The 20,232-nt window shown below is 45.1% G+C and overlaps 1 protein-coding gene across 3 annotated transcripts in view; it reads left to right on the forward strand.

The window, feature by feature from the left end:
* The first annotated feature begins 4,244 nt into the window (after window positions 1-4,244).
* The window catches only part of Rubcnl (rubicon like autophagy enhancer), a 36,231-nt gene continuing 20,243 nt past the window's right edge, over window positions 4,245-20,232 (forward strand). For 2 of the 3 annotated variants that reach the window (XM_055609765.1, XM_055609764.1), the window contains exons 1-2: window positions 17,265-17,321; window positions 19,030-19,671. In XM_055609765.1, the coding sequence (XP_055465740.1) occupies window positions 19,062-19,671 (610 nt within the window). In that variant the 5' untranslated portion in view covers window positions 17,265-17,321; window positions 19,030-19,061. Of the gene's footprint in view, window positions 4,298-17,264; window positions 17,322-19,029; window positions 19,672-20,232 lie in introns of those variants that run through there. The other variant, XM_055609766.1, reaches the window with a different exon arrangement.

Here is a 20,232-nt window from a genome sequence, read left to right on the forward strand (position 1 = left end):
ATAGAAACAATTGAATGGGGCCTTATACAAGCTAGGCAAGTGCTCTGCCACCAGGGTAACTCCCCACCCCCATCCTCAGTTTTAGTTCTTAACTTTTGTCTTTTTTTTTTTTTTTTTTTTTTTTGACAGCGTTTACCTATGTAGTCCTGGCTAGCTTTGCATTTTCTATGTATTATTTTTACTTCTAATAGCAAGTCAGGGCTGCATTCATGTAGAACGCCAATTTAAAAACAGACCAGAAAACACACACAGCTTCCGGTTCTGCTAGTCTAGCTACAACTACTTTTAGAGAGGAGAGATGGAAACTATACAATGTAGGGGTGAGGGGCTAAAACACGGGGTATTTGTAATGAGTCAGACAAAAGCCACAGGGTCCTTCCTTGTCCTTTCCCCTCCAGGAACCAGCCAGACTGGGGATAGACTGAGCCTGTGTCTGTGCTTTGGGATAGATCCACACTCTTTTTGTTAACTATCTCCATCTCTTAAAGGCAAAGAATCCCCTTCAAGGTGGCTGTCTCTGAGCATGCCCTCTAGTGCTCCAAGTCACTTAGCAGCAGGTGTCAGTCACAGAGCAGTGACTGACAGGCTAGCATGGTGTGTGCCTTCAGAGCCCCTTACTAAGGGGGCCCAGGCAGGACGATTTTATGAGCCCAGGAGGTCAAGGCGTCCTGGGTAGAGTGAAAGCCTATTGCAAAACGAACAAAACGAAAGCAAAAAAAGAAAACCTAAAAGTTAAGACTACTTTCTTTCTCACTCCTGGAGGGGTGTCATGACCCAGAGGCCTGACCCCCGGCACCTCCAACAGGAAGCACATGATGCAAGATTTATTAAAACTCAAGGAAAGACTCTCTAAGGTTCTCAGGCATACTGCATATCCTTGGACCTTCAGTCCAAAGGAGAATCGCATCATGATAACAGATTTTAATAAATTTATGCGTGTGTACGTTTTTCACTACAGTAAACTGTACGTAATGTGCAGCCCCCTTAAGTCGCGTTGAGTCCATTTATTCTTCTGTCTCTACGGATTTGTTCTAGGTTTCCCCTGTAAATGAAAACATGAATCTGTCCCCTTGTAGGTGATGCCTGTTTAAGGCAGGCTGGCAGGAAGTGAAGCCGCAGAGCATCTGAGTGTAGCTTCCTTGCTGGTTTTGTCCCTCTCCACATATGTCTCGGCGTCTCTCCTGTCTGTACACGACGATCACCCTCCCTCCCCTGACTTCTTGTGTGGGGATGACACCGTCAGGCTCCATCTGGTGGCTTATTGTGGAGTTTGTTTCATCTCGTTTCCTTCCTGTTTTGAACAGACTGGTTTCCCCTTTGCCGACTCTGTCAGCTGAGTTCAAACGCAGGGTCAAAGCTCTGCTCGCAGTACAATGGCTTCTTGTGAAGTCTGGCTGGGTTTTGCCGGGCAGCTGCCAGGCCCTTATTCCCTTGCGATGATGAGGATGGTCTGCCCACAAGGGAGCTTTGTGTGTGTGTGTGTTCATCCAATGCTGGCTGGCTAACATGCTAAACTGTCCCTGACATTCTTGTCTTTCATGCCAGTCTTGGTCTTGGAGGGCACTATGACCTCCTTGCCATTGGCCTTCTCCGAGGATGGGGAAACGCAGACGAGGCTACGCTTCCCAGGGGTGATGCTCAGTTGAAGTAATCAGTGACTGAGAACTGGCTAGTCACTTAGGCGGCCTCAGGAAGGCCAGTCCTTGTATTTAATGTTTGGGAAGTTCTTTTGTATCCCCCAAGGGACCCAACAGACTTTTAGAGCAGTGGCTCTCAACCTGTGCGTCATGACCCCTTGGGGGGGGGTGTTGAAAGACCCTTTCACAGGGGTTGCCTATCAGATATTTACATTATGATTCATAACAGTAGCAAAATCACAGTTACAAAGCAGCAACAAAAATAATTTTATGGTTAGGGGGGGTCACCACAACATGAGGAAGTGTCTTAAAGGGTCACATAGAGCATTAGGAAGGTTGAGAACCTCTTGCCTAGAGAGTGTTTAATTAAATGCTGTGGCCTTGAGCCTTCCTTTTAGTTTTTACAATTCTCTTTCAAAGTGTAGACCTCCAATGTGACTGGATATGAAATATTTAAGTTCTTTGCATACATGCCATATGTATGTATGTGTGTAGGGGTGTGTGTGGGGGGAGGTATAGGGTGTGTGTATGTCTGTGTGTGCTCATGTATGTGTGTGTGCCCATGAGTGTTTGTGTTGGTATACAAAGAGACCAGAACACAACTCCTGCTATCAACTCTCCTCAAGGGCTAGTCACCTTGTTTATGAAGACAGGATCTCTACTGGCCTAGAACTTGCCAACTCAGCAAGGACAGCTGGCCAGGGAGCCCCAGGGACCTGCCTGTCTCTGACCTACCAGCACTGGGTTATAGGAGCATGCCGCCGTGGCCAGTCCCACCCCCTTTTTAACATAGGGTTTGGGAATTGAACTCAGGATTTTATGCTTGTAAGGCATACGAAATGAGCTAGCATACGCACATTCAAATTTTGTAAGGCACTCTCCTAGCAGGCCTCCCGCCTTATGACAATTTCGGCAAAGACAATTTCAAACAAGACTGACCAAAACTCCTTCTTAAGTTCCCAGCCAGCTTAAGAGAAAACTCTTCTTTTTTTAAACTTTTTTTTTTTATCTTTATCAGGAACTGTGGGTTGAATCTAGGACACCAGGCATTCCAGAAATCTGCCACTGACCTACATATCGCCCGCCCAAGAATTCTTTCCTTAACTAGAACTTCATTTCCTCTGCCATCTGGCAGTCACTTTCTCCCAGTGCTGGGGTCTGAACTCCAAGCACACATCTCTACAATTGGGCTTCACCTCCATCTTCAGAACATTTGCTTTTACTTTTTGGTTGGTAGTGTTAATGCCTGGCAGAATTAACTTGGGGGAGAGAAAGTATGTTTTGGCTCACAGCGTTAGAGAGGTTTCAGCTGGCAGCGGTCAGGGTGGCAGGGACAAGTCCATCTTCTGGGGTGAGGGAGGCAGAGGCTTGATTGTGTAAGAGCAGAGCAGGAAGCAGAAAGCTGAGGGATTGGAGCTGGGCTACAATCGTGAAAGCCCCACTCTTAGTGAGTCTCCCAAAATATCACCAGCCATTGAAAAACAAGTTAAAAAAAAAAAAAAGAAGAACCTGTAGTGACATTTCAGATTCAAACCTTAACACCAATTTGTTCTCCATGACATTCACTGCAAGATTCTTTCCCTTGCCCGCCCTGCGACTTCTTTCCTTTTAGATATTCCTGAAACAGGTTTCTCATCTGGTCCCCTTTTCATAATTTATCTGCTTATTTGATGCTCCATAGACACTGGGCATAAGATCTGCTGCTAGAGCCAACTCCCCGAAACGTCTGACTGTGCCGTCAGCTGTGTGCCTTCAGACGAGTTATTACACAGCTTTGTGGGCCACTGATCCCTTATCGTTCAAACAGGAGCGATTATTTGTTTCCTTCAGGGATAGCTTTAGATGCTTAAGACAATTAGGAAAGGTAGCAGGTGAAAAAAAAAAGTAAAGGAAAAAAAGTAGCAGGCACAGCAGCTGAGCAACAAACAGTAGCACTAACTTATACAGTTTGCTCTTTGACTTCTCTGGAAATAGGCTTGCTATGAAGCCCAGGCCTGGCATCAAAGTTGCAATCCTCCTGATTCCACACCTGCTCCTCTTTCTGACTTTTTAATGTAAGGTTTTCCCTGCGGGTGATCAGGTCTAACCCAGTGTAAACCGCCTCCCCCGCCCAAACAAACTGGCCACAAGGGAAGGGGAGGGACATGAGGGGCAGCTAGTACTCAGCTAACTTCGTCTTCTTGATTTCTAACTTCCTCCAACGAGGCAACAAGTAGTTAAGTTTAAACCACATCCAAACCAGGATGTTCCAGGCACCGGGGGTGCTTCAGAGATGCTAGACAAATACTCCAAAACATCATCGAGTTTGCATCATGACCTGGAAGCGACGATGGACAAGGCCAAGGGCTCCTCGGGAGTGAGGGAGGTAGGCTTTGCGGAGTAGAGACCAAATTCCCCATTAGCTGCAGAGATGTTTAGGACCTGGGGCGCGGTTGGGGTGGGGGGCACTGTCTGCTGAATTAAGGTCCCAGTCATTTCCCCAGAGAGCACCCTGCGCCGCCTAGAGGGGCTGAGGGCGGCTGCTCGTTCAGGTTTCTATTGGTGAAAACTTCACGTGTTCCTTGGCAGCTTCCCTCTGCACCGTCAGACCCGGAGCTATTGGCGACACGCTGACTTGGTGATCCGGACCTGTCGCTGCCCCAGGGCAAAGTGCCTCTTAGGTGGGTATAACTGCCAGGAGGCGCGGGTAAGACGCGGTCTCCGTTAGGCTGGCTGACTTCGGCGCTGTGGCATCCGAGTAGGGGAAGCTCGGGAGTTTGGGGCGGGGAGCTCATTTGCGCCAAGTTTGCGTTTCGCGCTTATTTTACCCAGGGCTGGCGAGTCGGTGGCGTCCCCGCGGGCAGAGCGTGGCGGGCAGGCGCGGGTCCAGGGCTCCCAGGCGGTGGCGCGTCCCCGAGGGTCCGCGTTCCCGCGTCCAGGCGCAGGCTTCGCTTTCCTGGAGCTTTTCAGATCACAGGCGGTGCAGGAGGAGGGAAGCGAAGAGGACTCGCGTCCGGGCTGCACCCAGGTCCTCTCTGCGCGTCCCCAAAGCAGTGACTGACCCCTGACGGCAGCCGGGAGCAGCGCGGGGCGGGCTGTGCTGGCTTGGCTTCGGGAGGCGGGGCACGGGCGGGGCGGAGGAGAGAGGAGCACGGGGTGGGGGTGGGGGCTAGAGAGGGGTGACTTAGGGTGACCTGTGTTCCCGGGGGAGTGGTCAGGACAGTGTCGTGGTTGCTCGGGAGCTGTAGGAAATTGTTCCTCGGCGGGTAGAAGAGGACTTTTGCTGTGTGACTTTCCAAAACGAGTGCTCTTTGGGGGATGGCAAGGGCCAGAAGATGGGCGCTGCTGGCCAGGCATGTCATTGGGGCAGTAAAGAGACTTAAACCAAGGTGGTCTCCTGGGTCTTCTTGGTTCCCCAAGGGCTCTTACATGAGCTGTGAGAATCCCATCCCCATACCTAACTGGACTTGTCAAGGTGGCAAAGGACTGGGGACCAGTTAGCAAATTTGGCGTTTCTTAGACCAGTCCCACGTCCAAATAGTTGTCATGGTTATCTCCTTGACCCTGAGTTCCCTTGCTGAAGAGAGAGAGAGAGCCCGGAGTTCCATTTCCCGAAGAGTTTGAAAGAGAAATGAACTGATGGGAGAGGGGTCTCCCGGAAAAGCATTAAGTGTGGCCTTTACAAGCTAGTGCTGGGCCCACGGTTCCTGCCCGCAGTGGCCAGCAGAAGCTCCATGCGAGCTTGGTCTTTGTGTAACTCTGTGTGGCAAGAGTCAAAGCACATCTGTTTCTCCATCCGAGGCAGCTCTCAGTTCCTTCTGGTTGCCTTCCATCTGACTCTGCTCCTCACCGCCCTTTATTATTAGAGAACAGGAACTGGGTCTTCTCATTTGCAGAGTCGGGGAAGGGGTTGCAATGAACGCTGATGAAATGTGAGGGTCACAGAACCGGAGGCCTAGACGCGATTAGTTTTCATTCCACGCTCTTGTTTTTGTTTTTGTTTTTTTTGAAATGAGATTTCTTTTTTTTAGTGTATTGTCTGCATGTATGTCTGTGCTCCATGTGTGTGTCTGGTACCCAAGGAGATCGCAAGAAGACCGACGGATGGTTGTGAGCCAGCATGTGGGCGTGCTGGGATTTGAACCTGGGTCCTCTGCAAGAGCAACATGTGTTCTCAACGACTGAACCGTTTCTTCAACTCCCTTGTTTGTTTGTTCTTACGCAGGCAAGAGTCTGTGGAACCACAGCCTAATATTCACGTGGAAGCAACTTCATTGATAGCAGGATTCATTGGTCAGGTGCTAAAGAAAGAGTGATGGCCTACTGGTCCATGTCCTGGCTCATCTGAATGCACACGTATAATGCAACAGACACATTTGAATAGTTTCCCCTTTTCACTAAAAATAGCTTCATCTTTCTGATGTAGAGAGATTGGCATGGTTGGTTTTGCGACTGTTAACACCTGAGCAGGTCTTCTTAGGCAACCAGGCACAGCTTCCAGAGAGAGGAAATCCGAGCCACACTGGTGCCTGTCAACCCTATAACACCTTTTCATCATGACCCCTAAAGATCTGTGGCTGGTTTGTACATTTTAGTTAAGAGGACCCGAAGGAAGACTCAGTTAGAGGGTGAAGAATGAAAACGAGGGCTTCCTAACCATCTATCCTCTGGTGACCTGGGAATGGCTTTGCCATAGAGATGACAAGGACAGCAAACTGGACGTTCAGAGAACACTGTGTGCTAGACTCGGCCACACATGCTGCAATTCAGCAAGTCCTCACAACAAACTGGAAATGAAAATGAAACACGGAGAGATTCCGTGCCTTGTTCAAGGTCACAGAGCTCTTAAGTATATTATCACTCTGTCATGAAATCACCTTACTGCCTGGGAGGGGTGTGTGTGTGTGTGTGTGTGTGTGTGTGTGTGTGTGTGTGTGTCCTCTGCCCTGGGTTTAAGGTTGCTTAGGGATTGAGAATGGATGATCTGGAACATGTCCCCAAAGAGCCATTGGATGATTATGTGGTCATCACTTTCCATTTCCCCGCCCCCTGCTTGGGTTTCAGTTTTCTGATCCATGAAATAGTCATACTATCCCCGTATTGAGTAGATGCTCTGTGACCACATAGAGTATGAACTGAAAGAGGAAAAAAAAAATACTTCTTAGGGGAAAAAGGAGGTTTCGGATATGGTTGTTTTTGTCATGTGGCGGCTGGGTAACGGTAAAGGAACAGAACATGAAACCACAGTCAGCATGGTTCATGAAGCATTGAAAATCATCTCTTCTTAAAGGAAAAAAGGTTGGATCTTTGGGTTACATTTACTAAAAGAGGGAAGGGTGCGCACTGGCCCTCGGGGTTGGTTTGTGTGTCTGTGAGGTTTTCTTGTTGCAGCTGGAAGAACATGGAGGCCCGGGTGTGAGCCAGTGTGTTTCTCAAGGTGATGTCAAGTAATGAAACTTGTAGTGGGACAATTTTCCCTTATGCTCTTCATCCCCCCCCCTTTTTTTTTTTTTTACTGCAACACACTCTAGTGGATCTGAAAACACAACACCCATGAAAACATATGCAGTATCATTCTCTGCTGTCTCCTCCTTTGGAAATTGGTTTTGAAGAGACAGCTTTTGAGACGATTAAGGAGACGCGAACTAGTATTTAAAAACATATAAAGACGGCTCAACAGGCAAATGACCTGAATTGTTCTGTAACTGGAATAAAAACATGAGCATTTCATGGCTCACTCTCATGTCAGAGTCTTGTAGAGATTTGGGGGTCAGGGAAATAAAAATGTGACTCTCACTCTCGTGGCCCAGCGAGCAGTAACAGAAGTGATGAGTTCTGTTAGTCTGGAGAGCAGTTTGGGTCATGAGCCTTAAACTTCTTCCCCTCACCTTTGTGTCTGAGAAGTTAAGGTTTACATTAGTTTGGCCTGGATCTCCTGGGTCTACCCATGCAAACGGCTTTTTTAGGCTGTGTGCACCTTCTCTAAGAGACAGCCCTGTTAGCATCTGCTAGTGTGCTGGGAGGAGAAAGAGGTGACTTTCTTTCTGTTTGTTTGGAGGTCAGGCTGGTTTCCCCAACCCTTCTTCTTTTCTTCCTCTGCCTTCTTTCCCTTTCCTTCCTTTCTTTTAGAACACAATTTAATTCTATGCTGTGTCCACATTTCTGGACCATCTTCCCTCGTTAAAGGACTTCCAAGTTTGTTCCCATGCCAAGAACTTCTTCATAATCTTTGGCTTTTAGTAGTCTTCACCTCACCTTCACCCTCTGGTCTTTTTGCTGCTGCCTGGAAAGCAAGAAGGTTTATTTTTACTGTGGATTGGCTGGGAAGGTAATAACCTGAAATATCTTGAAAGATTGTTTCCTTAATCAAAGGCTAAGTGTGTGTGTGTGTGTGTGTGTGTGTGTGTGTGTGTGTTTGCACACATACATGTAGAAAATTTAAAACAGTTCAAGGCACAAGCTAAATGCTGTACAGGTCTATGAATTGACGAGGAGGACGATGTCAGAAGAAAACTACTACAGAGAGAAAGTGTGTGCGACACAGGACAGCGCACACTGTTTGGGAGGTGATGGGTCCATTTGTATAAAGACCCAGACACTGAAGTGATAGAGGAGTGGAGCGCTCCAGGTAGGATTCAGGAGTCACTGGAGTCATAGGACATAGTTGGAGCACATGTTGAGAGTGTTGTGAAATTTTTTTACTTGTAAGATTTTTTTTTAATTATTATTATTGAAACTATTTTTGAGACAGGGTCTTGCTACATAACACATAGCTCAAGCTGGACTCAGGGTTAGGATTCTCCTTATGCCTGTGCCTCTTGAATGTTGGAGTTACAGGCTGTTTACTATTGTTTTCCATCTACACCATTTAAAAATGGAATATTACTCAAGCTGCTATCGCTCAAATTCAGGGTATTTTTAGGGTCCAAGAAGAGTCATTGAAAAACAAAAATAATGTGTCATTTTTCCATGTGCTTTATAATTATGTAGCATATTAAAGTAGCTGAGAAAGTACGAGGTACATGAATGAAACTTTTCTTTTGAGGGAGTGGAGAATGAATGAGCCATGCTCTTGTGTGTTTGCTAGGCAAGTTCCATACCACTGATCTACACAGAATCTTGACTCATTACCCATGCTGTTCATCAGGTTAGAATCATCAGCCTCTTGAGTAGCTGAGATTATAAGCATATGCCAGGAAGTCCAGTGAGCACTTCAGTTCTTAAGCTTACCTTGACTGTTGCTGTTTGAGAAAGGGTCTTACTGTGTAGCCTACATTGGCCTTAAGCACATTTAATAGATCAAATTATCCCATAATACCATGTCCTCCTGCTTTAGCCTTCCAAGTGCTGAAATTCTAGGCATGAGCCACCACTCCAAGCCTCCTAATTCTGCATTTAAAAAAAAAATTATCCTGATAGGAAAATTCTTACCATTGTGTTACCCAGAAAACTGAAGGTTTCCTGTTAATGCCAGCCAGCATGTGCCTTGTGAATCCACATGGAAAGACTTTTGGCTCAGGTGTCAAGACTTCCGCTGATTACCAAAGTAAAGCTTAGGGTAAGCCCCCTCACGGTCCCATTTCACTTCCCAAACTGATACACTAGCACCTGAGCTCATGTGAGTTTTCACTGAGAAAACAGAGTGGGAAATGACACTGTGTAAGAGCCGTAGGAAGTTGGTCACCTGGACTCTTGGGCAACTCTATGTCCTTTAAGTGAACCTCTGGTGTTCTCTGATTCTTGCCTTCAGGCTGTCCCCTTTTTGTGCCACCACACCTATTACTTTTAATGGCTGTCTATCCCCCTCCTTGTGCTTCTGACAAAACCATTAGCAAATTTCTATTACTAAAAGCCAGAACAAAGAGGAGTTTCTGTGATGTCACCCAGCAGCCACTGCAAAAAGACGCCACGTTGTTCCTGCTGACCTTGTTATGAGATAATGTTCACCTGTTACAGGAAAGCTTTGACCTTTGGCAGTCTCTGGTTGCTCTGATCCTGGATGCTATCTAGAAGCTTGGAGTTATGTCTCTGGGCATCTTATTGTTTTCAGTTTGACATAGTAGATTCAGTCTGGAGTGAATCATGTTATGTTTGGAGATTCACTCATCTTTAACCACATTGGCTTAGTACTGGGTGTGTTTAGTAATGTAATGCCAGGATCATTGGACCCTCAGAGACCAACAGGAGATGACTCGATGCAAGAGCAAGAGAGTTTATTACGAGAGTGATTGAACTCGGGGCCCAAGTCTCACTGACGCAGCAGTAGAGAAGTGGGACCTCAAGCCCTCAGTGAACAGGATTTTTAAAGGGAAAGACTGCAAGCAGGGGGTTTCCATGGCAGCAAGCAGGGGGGCACATGTTTCCATGACAGCAAGTGGGGGGGTGTCATGCCTTAACATAAAAGTTAGAGGGGCGAGGTGACCTCCTCTGAGTCGTAATTACAATTGTCTAAGGCATATGATCACAATGGCTATTCTTCTAAACTATATCTGAAACATTGGGGAGAATTTTCCCAGCCGATTCCCAATCGATTCTCATTGATTATTGCCCAGGAGATTGTCTCTATTTTCTATGAAGTATTTATTCTGTGAAATTTCCTGGAGGCTGTTGCTAGGAGAGTTAACTTTGTTTTCTTCCAAGTGTACATTCTGTGATATTTCCTGGTACCTGAATTCAGCTCCCAGTCAAGATGGCTCTTTATTTTAAAATGGAGTTATACGCAGGCTAACTTAAACTCTTCAGTAACACACCAGGAAATGTGTCACAATGAATTTTATTTGTGAGGATGTGGAGAAAGGGGACCTTGCATGCTGTTGGTGGTAATTTCATAGTGCTGCCATTGTGGGAACACTATGGAGAGTCAGACAACATTATAAACAGAACTGCCAAGTGGTGCAGAAGTCTCACAGAAATGGGTAATATCCATTAAATGGCTAAATTTTAAAAATGCAGTATACACACACACACACACACACACACAAACAGAATACTAGGCAACTTTAAAGGAAATAAAAATCCTGTCATTTGGACAACATGCATAAATTTAGGGGTACTGTACTAAGTGAAATAAGTCAGTTAACAAGATAAACGCCATATGTGGAATAGCCAAAGCAGGTAAAAGCAGAAGGGAGAATGGTGGTTAGTAGGGGCTAACAGAGGGAGACAAATTAGGGAGATGTCCAGTTTTACTCAGACAAAGTGAATCAGTTTAAAAGATCTCCTCTGTGACATTAGGACTATAACTAATAACTGTATATTCTGTGCGTCCTCAGCATGAGCCTTAGTTACGTTCTGTTGCTGTGCTTAAACCCCACGACCGAGGCGACGTACAGAAGAAAGCATCCATTCAGCCTATGGTTTCGGAGAGGTAGCCCATGGCAGATGGCAGAACGAAAGAACACTTGAGAGCTCACATCCGGAACTGCAACCACAAGGCAGAGAGTGCTCACTGGGAAGCATAAGGAACCCAAAGGCTTCAGGGACATGTTTCTCCAGTAAGATCACACTTTCCGATTCTTCCCAAACAGATCTACCCACTGGGAACTGGGTAGTTAACTATATGAGCCTGCAGGGGGTCATTCTCATTCAAACTACCATACCATGCACACAAAAAATAAGTGAGAATGTGTGCTGGTTAGTCTCTCTTCAATTTGACACAGCGAGAGCCATCTGGGAAGAAACCTCACTTGAGAAGATTCCTCCATTAGATTGGCCTGTAGGCAAATCTGTGAGGATGTTTTCTTAACTAATGATTGACCTGGGAGGACCTAGGTCACTGTAGGTATTGCCATCCCTAGGAAGGTAGTTTAAGAAAGAAGGCAATTTAAGAAAGAAAATGGAGCAAGCCATGGGGAGCACTCCTCCGTGATCTCTGGTCCCTGCTTCCAGGTTTCTGCCTTGAGTTCCAGCCCTGACTTGTTTTCATGATGGGCTGTAAGCTATAAGCTGACACAAACTCCTTCCCTCCTGTGTTAGTCAGGGCTCCCAAGAGGGACAGAGCTGACGGAATGAAATATGTGTGTTTACACATGGAGACTTTGTTAGAGTGGCTTTACAGGCTGTGATCCAGCTAGTCCAACAATGGTAAGCTCCGGATGAAAAGACCAAGAATACAGTAATTGTTCAGTCCATGAGGCTGGATGTCTTAGCTATTAGTTAGAGTCCTGAAGAATTAGGTCCTAACACCAGTGAAGAATGCCTCTGCAGCAGGATAGATGAACGTGCCAGCAAAAGTGAGAGCAAGCAGGCAAAAAGTAAAAACTTTTTACTTCCATGTCCTTTTATGTAGGCTGACACCAGAAGGTGTGGCCCAGATTTAGAGTGGGTCCTCTGTCCTCAAATAATCAAGATTTATAGTGGGTCTTCTCACCTCATATGATCCAATCAAGAAAATCCACCACCGGCGTGCTTGCATTTTACTTGATTCCACATGTAGTCACGTTGACAACTGAGATTAGCTATCACACTCACTCCTCAAGCTGTTTTTAGTCATGATGTTCATCATGGAAGTAGAGAACAAACTAGAAAAGAATGTCTGTGTTGGTTGTCTCAAGTCAGACATTCTATCATGCAGACATATTTCACAATATCATGTCATCTTCCACAAATATGTATGTACTATTTTTATATTTATTTATTTGAATTTATATGTATGAATATTTTGCATACATGTATATGCACCGTGTTGTATACCTAATGGAACCCTGGAGCTGGGCGGATGGGTGGGTGTGAGCTGGGAATTGAACCTGAGTCCTCTGCAATAGCAACAAGTATTCTTAACTGCTAAGCCATCTCTCTAGTCCATATTTTTTCAATTAGCAATTACAAAACTTTATCTTTCACTCTCAGGTCTTTTGTTCGTTTGTTTGTGTGTGTGTGTGTGTGTGTGTGTGTGTGTGTGTGTGTGTGTGTGTTCCTCGCCAGGGTTCTCTCTTGTGGCATAGGCCTTAAGTTGGACTGGTAGCTGGTTGGCTAACATTTATTTTGGACTTTCTTTCTTGGGCAACAGAAATTATTTGAGTTCTTAAACTCAAGTGCTGTTCATTAATTGGTTCATTTTCTCATTAATCCACTTGGAACATAATTATCAAGTCCTCATTGTGCTGATTTTAAGTTCTGAAGATGGGCCAGTGCCCGTAGGAAACTAAAGCAATAGCTAATCATAGATTACATGTGCTTTGATTAAATGAGATTAGATAAAATGGGATTCAGGTGAGGGAGAGAAGGAGAGCTGGAAATGGAGATGGAGATGGCTGGAGGGGGAGTCTTTTTTTCTTATTTATTAAAAATATTTTTTCATACAATATATTCTGATTACAGTGTCCCTTCCTTCATTTCCTCTCAGATTCTCCCCACCTCTCTACCCCACCAATCCAACTCCACACCTTGTAAAAGCACAAAACCAGAAACCATAATTTATGAGTACAAGACCAGTCAGATAAAATAAGTGCACAAACAAAGCAATATGAGGGGAAAAAAAAAACTCCAAAAAATACCCCTGAGTTTGTTTTTTGTCGGCCATCTACTACGGGACACGTGCCCTGCTCTTGAGTGTGGTTTGCGTATACCCAGGGAGTCTCCACTGGAGAAAACTAATGTTTTCTTGGCAAGCAGTTGTCAACTGCAGATAGCTTCGGGGTTAGGGATGGGGACTTGTGTCTACTTCCTTTCTCAGAACTAAGATTCCATCCGGCTTAGATTTAGGCAGGGCCTGTGTGTAAAATATAGTTTTTTTTTTTTCTATTACCCACTCAAGCTCCCAAAAAATGACACAGAGACCTATTACATTTATTAATAAGCTTGAGAGCACTAAGCTGGCAGATACTGAATTACTCGAGCGTGTCTAGGCTGGTCTGGACTATTTCTCAGCCATGTGTTCCACTACCTGCCCTCTCGTCTTGCCCTGGCTGCTCCTGTTCCACCTTTGTCCTCATGGCAACCTTCTCATGGCCTCCTTCTCCTTGACATATGCCTTCATCTCTCATCTCTACCGAGACCCTCTGGCTCTCCTGCCCAGCTATAGGCTGATCAGCTCTTTACTCACCAATCAGAGATGACGGAGAACAATTTCCACACAATGCTGAGACAGGAGAGTCCTCAATAGAAATGGCAATGCCCATGTCTGCACTGTAGCCAGATCTTGGGGTACAAAAATCAATATCTGAATACACAGTGCACAGACCATCCCCCAGCATCTTCCTGTTTTAGTCCAACAATGGTTTTTTTTACAATAATAAACTACACACAATATGAAAAAGATTGAAAATTACCAGGTAAGAATTACATTCACGATGACCAGTCCATTTGTATTTGGCAACCTTGGAGAAAGTATCCAACATCTATCTATCTTGGTGAGTCCAAAGTTCTATAACCAAATCACTTTCTATTATCATTTAAGTCTTTATCTCCTCTAACTTTCACTGTTTGTAATTACCGACCTTAAAACATTTGTATACAACTTCCTCCAACCTTCATAAAATACCTTCTTAGACCCTTTAACCTTCATTTGCCAATCTTAAAACACCTTCCCTGACCTCATGGCTCATGGAACTCTGCAGAAGAGGAGGCAGAAAGATCGTAAGAGCCAGTAGGGATGGAAGACAAGGAAACAAGACCTTTTAGACACAACACGATGGACATATGTATGAACTCTCAGAGACTGAGGTAGCGTGCACAGGTGTTGCATATAGCAGAAGGTTGCTAGGAATCCTTTCATTACATTTCTCTAGCAGAACAATAGTATTTCTTTATTCCCTTAGGTTCATGAGCTATCTAGTCTCAGTCTCTTGGCTTTTTGCTCTGATGTTGCTTGCCGGTGACTTTAGGTATCATGAGGTTCTATGGACCCTTTCAGCTCTAATATGATCTAATTCTATAATGCAGCAAAGCCAGCACTTGCTGGCCATTTCTGTGAGGTGGAAAATGTAAAGCAAACATTGGTTCTGAGCGTTCCTCTTAGAATGCTTGCAAGTAAGGTTGTCCTGACTTAACTTCCAATGTGTATTTGTTTATAGAAAACACCCTGAGCGGGTCATAGGTAACTCTACCATCTGAAACTGTTCATTTTCCATGTATTTTTTACTCACATGATCATCTCCCTCCCCACTATACAAACAAATATAATGTATAGAGAATTAAGGGAGTAAAGCATTAATTATTTACATAGCTCTTTCCTCCAGGGAATAACAGGGTCATTTTGAACTGTGGACTCTAAAATCTGAGCTGATAAGCGAAAGGACAAGTAAGAGAAAGTCAGCCAAAATATTATAACAAAGTTGCTCAATGATATTTATTTTATAGTAATGAAAATCTGGAGGGGGGGGGCTGGAGAGATGGCTCAGTGGTTAAGAGTACTAGTTGCTCTTTCAGAGGACCTGGGTTCAAGTCCCAGCATCCACAGGGCAGCTCATACCTGTCTGTAACTTCAGTTCCAGAGGATCTGAAACAGACATACATGAAGGCAAAACACCAATGCACCTAAAAATATAAATTAATAAATCATTTCAAAAGCTGGAAATAAATATTTATCTGTTGGGTCTGGGTCTGACTATATAAACTGTAGTTCATGTATACTGTAGAAAGTAGTGAGAAATTAAGATGAAGTACTGGAGAGATGGCTCAGTGGTTAAGAGCACTGGCCATACTTGCAGAGGGCTGGGGGTTAGTTCCTAGCTTCCATACAGTGGATCGCAGCTGCCTGTGAATCCTGTTCCAGCTATCTGATGCCCTTTTCTGATCTCCACACGAACCAGGGACACACATGGCAAACAGATAAACATGCAGGCAAAACATTCATACAATAAAAAAATAAATAAAGGTAGATACATGATTTTTAAAAATAAGTTAAAATGAATGTGAAATAACCTTTATGCTACACTATTGAAAGAGAATAAGATGAATTATAGACTGTGTCCACTATGAAACTTTGGTGGTTTGAATGAGAATGGCTCATACCTTTGAATGCTTGGTCACCAGTTGGGGAACTGTTTAGAAAGATTAGGAGGTAAGGCCCTATTGGAGGAAGTGCCTCAATGGGAGTGCGCTTTGAGGTTTCAAAACTCCACAGCAGGTTCAATCTCTCTGTCTCTGTCTCTGTCTCTCTCTCTGTGTGTGTGGTGTGTGGTGTGTGTGTGTGTGTGTCTTCCTGCTGCCTCTGAATCACATAAAGCTCTCAGCGACTGCCCCAGCACCATGCCTGTCTGCCTTCAGCATAATGATCATGGGCTAGTCCTCTGGAACTGTAAACAAGCCCACAGCTAAATGTTTCCTTTGACCTTGGTCATGGTGTCATTTCACAGAGACACAATAGTAACTAAGACAGATACAATGTGTACGTTAAGAGAGAAGATAAATCTTTCCATCTGACATAAGTGTGGCCATTCATTGCAAAGGGCCTGAGAGGAATGGAATGGCCAGCAGTAATCTGTGGGGCTCAAGAGGCTCTGAGTGATGGGAACACTTCACTTTTTATTCCGAGTTTCTGTGTTTAAGGCCTTTTATAGAACCCTAGTAATTATTTTCTTTTGTAAATAAAATCCAAAGTTACTGGGCAAGAGAAGATGCGTGGCAAAGAGAAACTGAAGCAGAAGGTGGGGTTTGAGGTAGGAAGGAAGACGGAACACTTTGGGGTAGTGAGCTCTGGCCGTTATCATGGACGCTCTCATCCTGTGATGTTTTCTCAGTGGCGATTTGGGACTCACGCGGTTTTTTCAGGAGGTTCACACAGGCTGATATAGGCACATAAGCACGTGTCCTCACATATGCACATATGCTCCCACACATTATATATTCTTCATGTGCGTTACTCCAAAATATGGGCCCCACAATACAGAACCTTCAAATAATAGAAATCCCAAGACTTCTAAGAACAATGTTTATATGTAGTTTCTTTTGGTGTGTTTGAATTTATATCTTATCAATGTCCACATTGGGTGAGAAAATTTTCATATCTTTAAGAGGCATGCGTTCATTTCTATTCTTTTTTTGGGGGGGAGGGTTGGTTTGGTTTGATTTGGTTTGGTTTTCAAGACAGGATTTTACTGTGTAGGCTTGGCTGTGTAGACTGGGCTGGCCTCGAATTCACAGATATCCACCTGCCTCTGTCTCCCTGAGTGCTGGGATTAAAGGTGTGTTCCAAGACTGCCCAGCTTCATTTCTATTCTTATGAAAACCATTGTGTCCCAATAACTGAACTACCACATTTATCAAAGAAGGCTTTTTCTCCTGACTCATTTCCAATTTATTGTTTATAGTCATTTGTTCCACAAGCATTTATTGAGCTCTTACATATAACTGAAGACACAGGGGATATGAGATGGGAGAAAGCAGACAAAACCACTTGCTGTCATGGAGTTTATAGTCAGGGGCAGAGAAAGACCCACTAGAAGGAGCCGGAAAGAATCAGGAAGTGAGTGTTTCTGTGATGAAAACTGAACAGAGTGACGTAGTAGGGGGAGACAAGGAAAGTGCCTTTAGTTATGAAACATGTCTTTAAGGAAGTACTTAATAAGCTAAGGCATGCATGACAAGAGAGGGCTGGGCTCTGTTCACTTGGGGGAAGAACACGGCAGGCAGAACTTGAACTGCACCCTCAGCGTGCTGAAAACTGAAGGTCCAGAAGCCTCTTATGTTGTTGTAGCTTACAGGGGCTGAGACTATAAATGAGAGGTCTTCAGGGCCAGGACCATGCCAAGCTTTAAGGAGAAGGTAAGGAGTGTGGGTTCTGTTCTTGATTTGATGGGAAGCTGTTGGGGTTTGATTGAGGGAATTGGAGATCTCATTTTGGGTTTATAAAGGGTCTCTGTGAATGCCTGTGATTAAGGATGGGTAAAAAGCAGAAAGGGAGAAAACACTTTCTACTGTGCAGGTGGATATCCAGGTGGGAGAAGACAGTGGCTTAAATGAATGTGCTGGCTCTAAACTTGCTGATGGATTAAGGATGGAGACCTAGGGGAGTATGGGGTCCCACATGGCTCTAAAATCCTGGGCCCAGGTGACTGAGAAATTCCTGGGATGGAAAAAGCAGGAGAGGAGCGCATTTGAAGGGTGTCAGAGTCTGATTTAGGCATATTAAAATGAGGTTCACTGGGAAAATGTCAAGTATGACAGACTTGCCCGGCGCTGAGGGGAAGTCAAGTAGAAATGTGCCCGTGGAAGTCAGCTCCACAGAGCAAAGATGTTTAATGCTCTGGGGTCCACTCTGAACTCTCCCAGTCAGTTGCCCCTGCCTGTGGTACCCGTGCCTGTCACCTGGCTTGGACAGAACGACCCTCTGGGTGTGTCTGTGACACAGTCTTCAGGGACGATTATGTCATGAGGGTTCTGACCCGGTTGGATTAACCCTCTGAAGGATTCAAATTTTGGTAGACTCTGAAAGGGTGGAGCTGGTTGGAAGAAACAGAGCGTTGAGGATATGCCTATGAAAGGCATGTCTCACTCAGGACCCTTCTTGTCTCTGACTTGGCCACACACTCCCACAGCCTTCACGGACTTGGTCACTGTCCCCAGCAACGTGAGTCACGTGGCCAAGAGCTGAACCTTCTGAAGCCATGAGCCAAGTAAATCCTTAAATTGCTTTTCTCTCAGCTATTTGGCCACAGAGACATAATGCTAATCCCACGTGCTGTGGCTCTGGCCATTTGGGCTAAGCTCGCCCAGATGGGCAGCATCTGTGTGAAGGTTGACTTGGATGGACTTTCTCCCACCTTGCTTTCAAAGATGGATGGTAAAAAAAAAATGTTTGCTGGGCCTGGAGAGATCGTGACTAAGGGCTTCTCACTGTGCAGATCCACATTTTAACCATGATCACATTCTATAGCTACAGCCAGACAGAACCGTCTTAAAGACGGGTTCTAGATTCACAGCGTCATTTAAAAGTATTAGGAACTAATGCTAAAGTCTTAGAGATGTCAACAGTTTCAAGTTGACGTAATCCACACGCACAAAGGTTTTCGCGCTTGTCTTACTTCATTTTAGTGCTTTGCTGTAAGATTAGACAAGAACGAGTCCTGAAGAGACATAAATATATCTTTACTTTTACGTGGCATTCCCAGTTTTGATTTGATGGTAATTTTACCTTAATACTTTTGATATATTGCTATTTTGATCTTGATATTGCTATTTGATCTTTGTGACTTTTTCAATTATGCTCACATTTGCAAAAATGTTTCTTATCCCCACAGCTACTGTTTTTTTTTTAACCATTGTTATTTGTTTTGTTTTTTTTTGGTTTTTTTTGCTTTTGTTTTTGGTCTGTTTAGTCATTTATTATTATCATTTTTTTGCTTGCAGATAAAAGGAGAAGTTTATATGAGGTATAAATGAAAATGATGGTTTTTTGCTTCTTGACAATAATGTATAACCAAAAATATGACTGGACTCTGGATTTACCTGGAATGATTCTTGTTCATTGCAGGCAAAGTCTTCAGGCCTCCATCTGGTCATGTGATGACCTCAAGGATTGTGTCCAGTGGCACAACAGCCATTGGGGAGCTGGGTTTTGAGCGGGTTCATTCCACACATAGAAGGATGGTGTCCCAGTCCACAGGCCATCGGGACTCTCCTGTGGATGCCTGTGAAGGGACCAGCTGTGCCTTTGAGGACACTGATGGCTTGCCTGGCCTCCTGGACACTGGCCACCCCCCTGGCCAATTAGATGTGAGGCTCATGAGGCACAAAGCTTCTTGGATCAACCCACCGTGTGTGCAGGAGGAGCCGCTACGAGACTTATGCCCCCAGAGAGCAACAGTGCGGAGCAGTAGGAAACACGTGGTGGTGGACACTCCCTCTCCCTTGGGCCTTCCGCTTTTGCCCCACAGGGACTTCCTGGCTGAGACACCATTGTCAGAGGACACCGCTGACGCCATCTGCAGCAGCTCTGCTCATGGCACCGAGGGAAAGAATGGCGACTTCTCCTCCCCCACTCCAGAAGAGCAAGAGGTTCATCGTCAGCACGGATCTCTGCTCAAAAACCCCAAGACTGTGGTGACTTCCCTGTCCCCTAGGGGGGACAGTGCCCGTTCTGAGTCTCTTCGTTTGACAGCTTCTGCAGATGACGGTAACTCTAGCTGGTGGCTTCCTTCATTCTTCTCCATCCATGTGTTTTTCTGGGCTGCCTTGAAAGTCCGCCTATTGTCTTTGCCAGGCCTTCTACTTTGACCAGAAGCCAATGAGTCAGCTCATTTAACGGTATCAGCAGCCCATACTCTGTGATAGTCAGTAGTTTGGATATCGTCTCCTTCCAGTGAGGAGAGGAAGGTCATCATTTTAGCTCAGCATAGTTAGTAATCATTCCAGGAACCATCTTTGGCCTTAGTAACTTGTCTTCAGGGAGAACGTTAGGAGCAACCAACCCACTGTGGGTGGAGATGACATTTGCAGATGCAAAAGGAACTGGCTGCCCAGTAGTGTGCCTGCAGGTGGACATGCCTCACCTCTTCCAGCTCTAGCACATACAGCTGAGAAAACAGCCAATTTGAAAACAGTAGCCACAGTGCTCCCCAAAGGCTATCGAAAACCTCTTGGTGTGAAAACAAGGCCTCTCACCAGGTGCTGTGGCACACGCCTGTAATCCCAGCACTCTGGGAGACAGACAGGCAAATCTCTGTGAGTTCGAGGC

The sequence above is a fragment of the Psammomys obesus genome, unplaced genomic scaffold (genome assembly GCF_907164565.1).
Source record: "Psammomys obesus unplaced genomic scaffold, mPsaObe1.curated_primary_1811, whole genome shotgun sequence".
Classification (NCBI taxonomy): domain Eukaryota; kingdom Metazoa; phylum Chordata; class Mammalia; order Rodentia; family Muridae; genus Psammomys; species Psammomys obesus.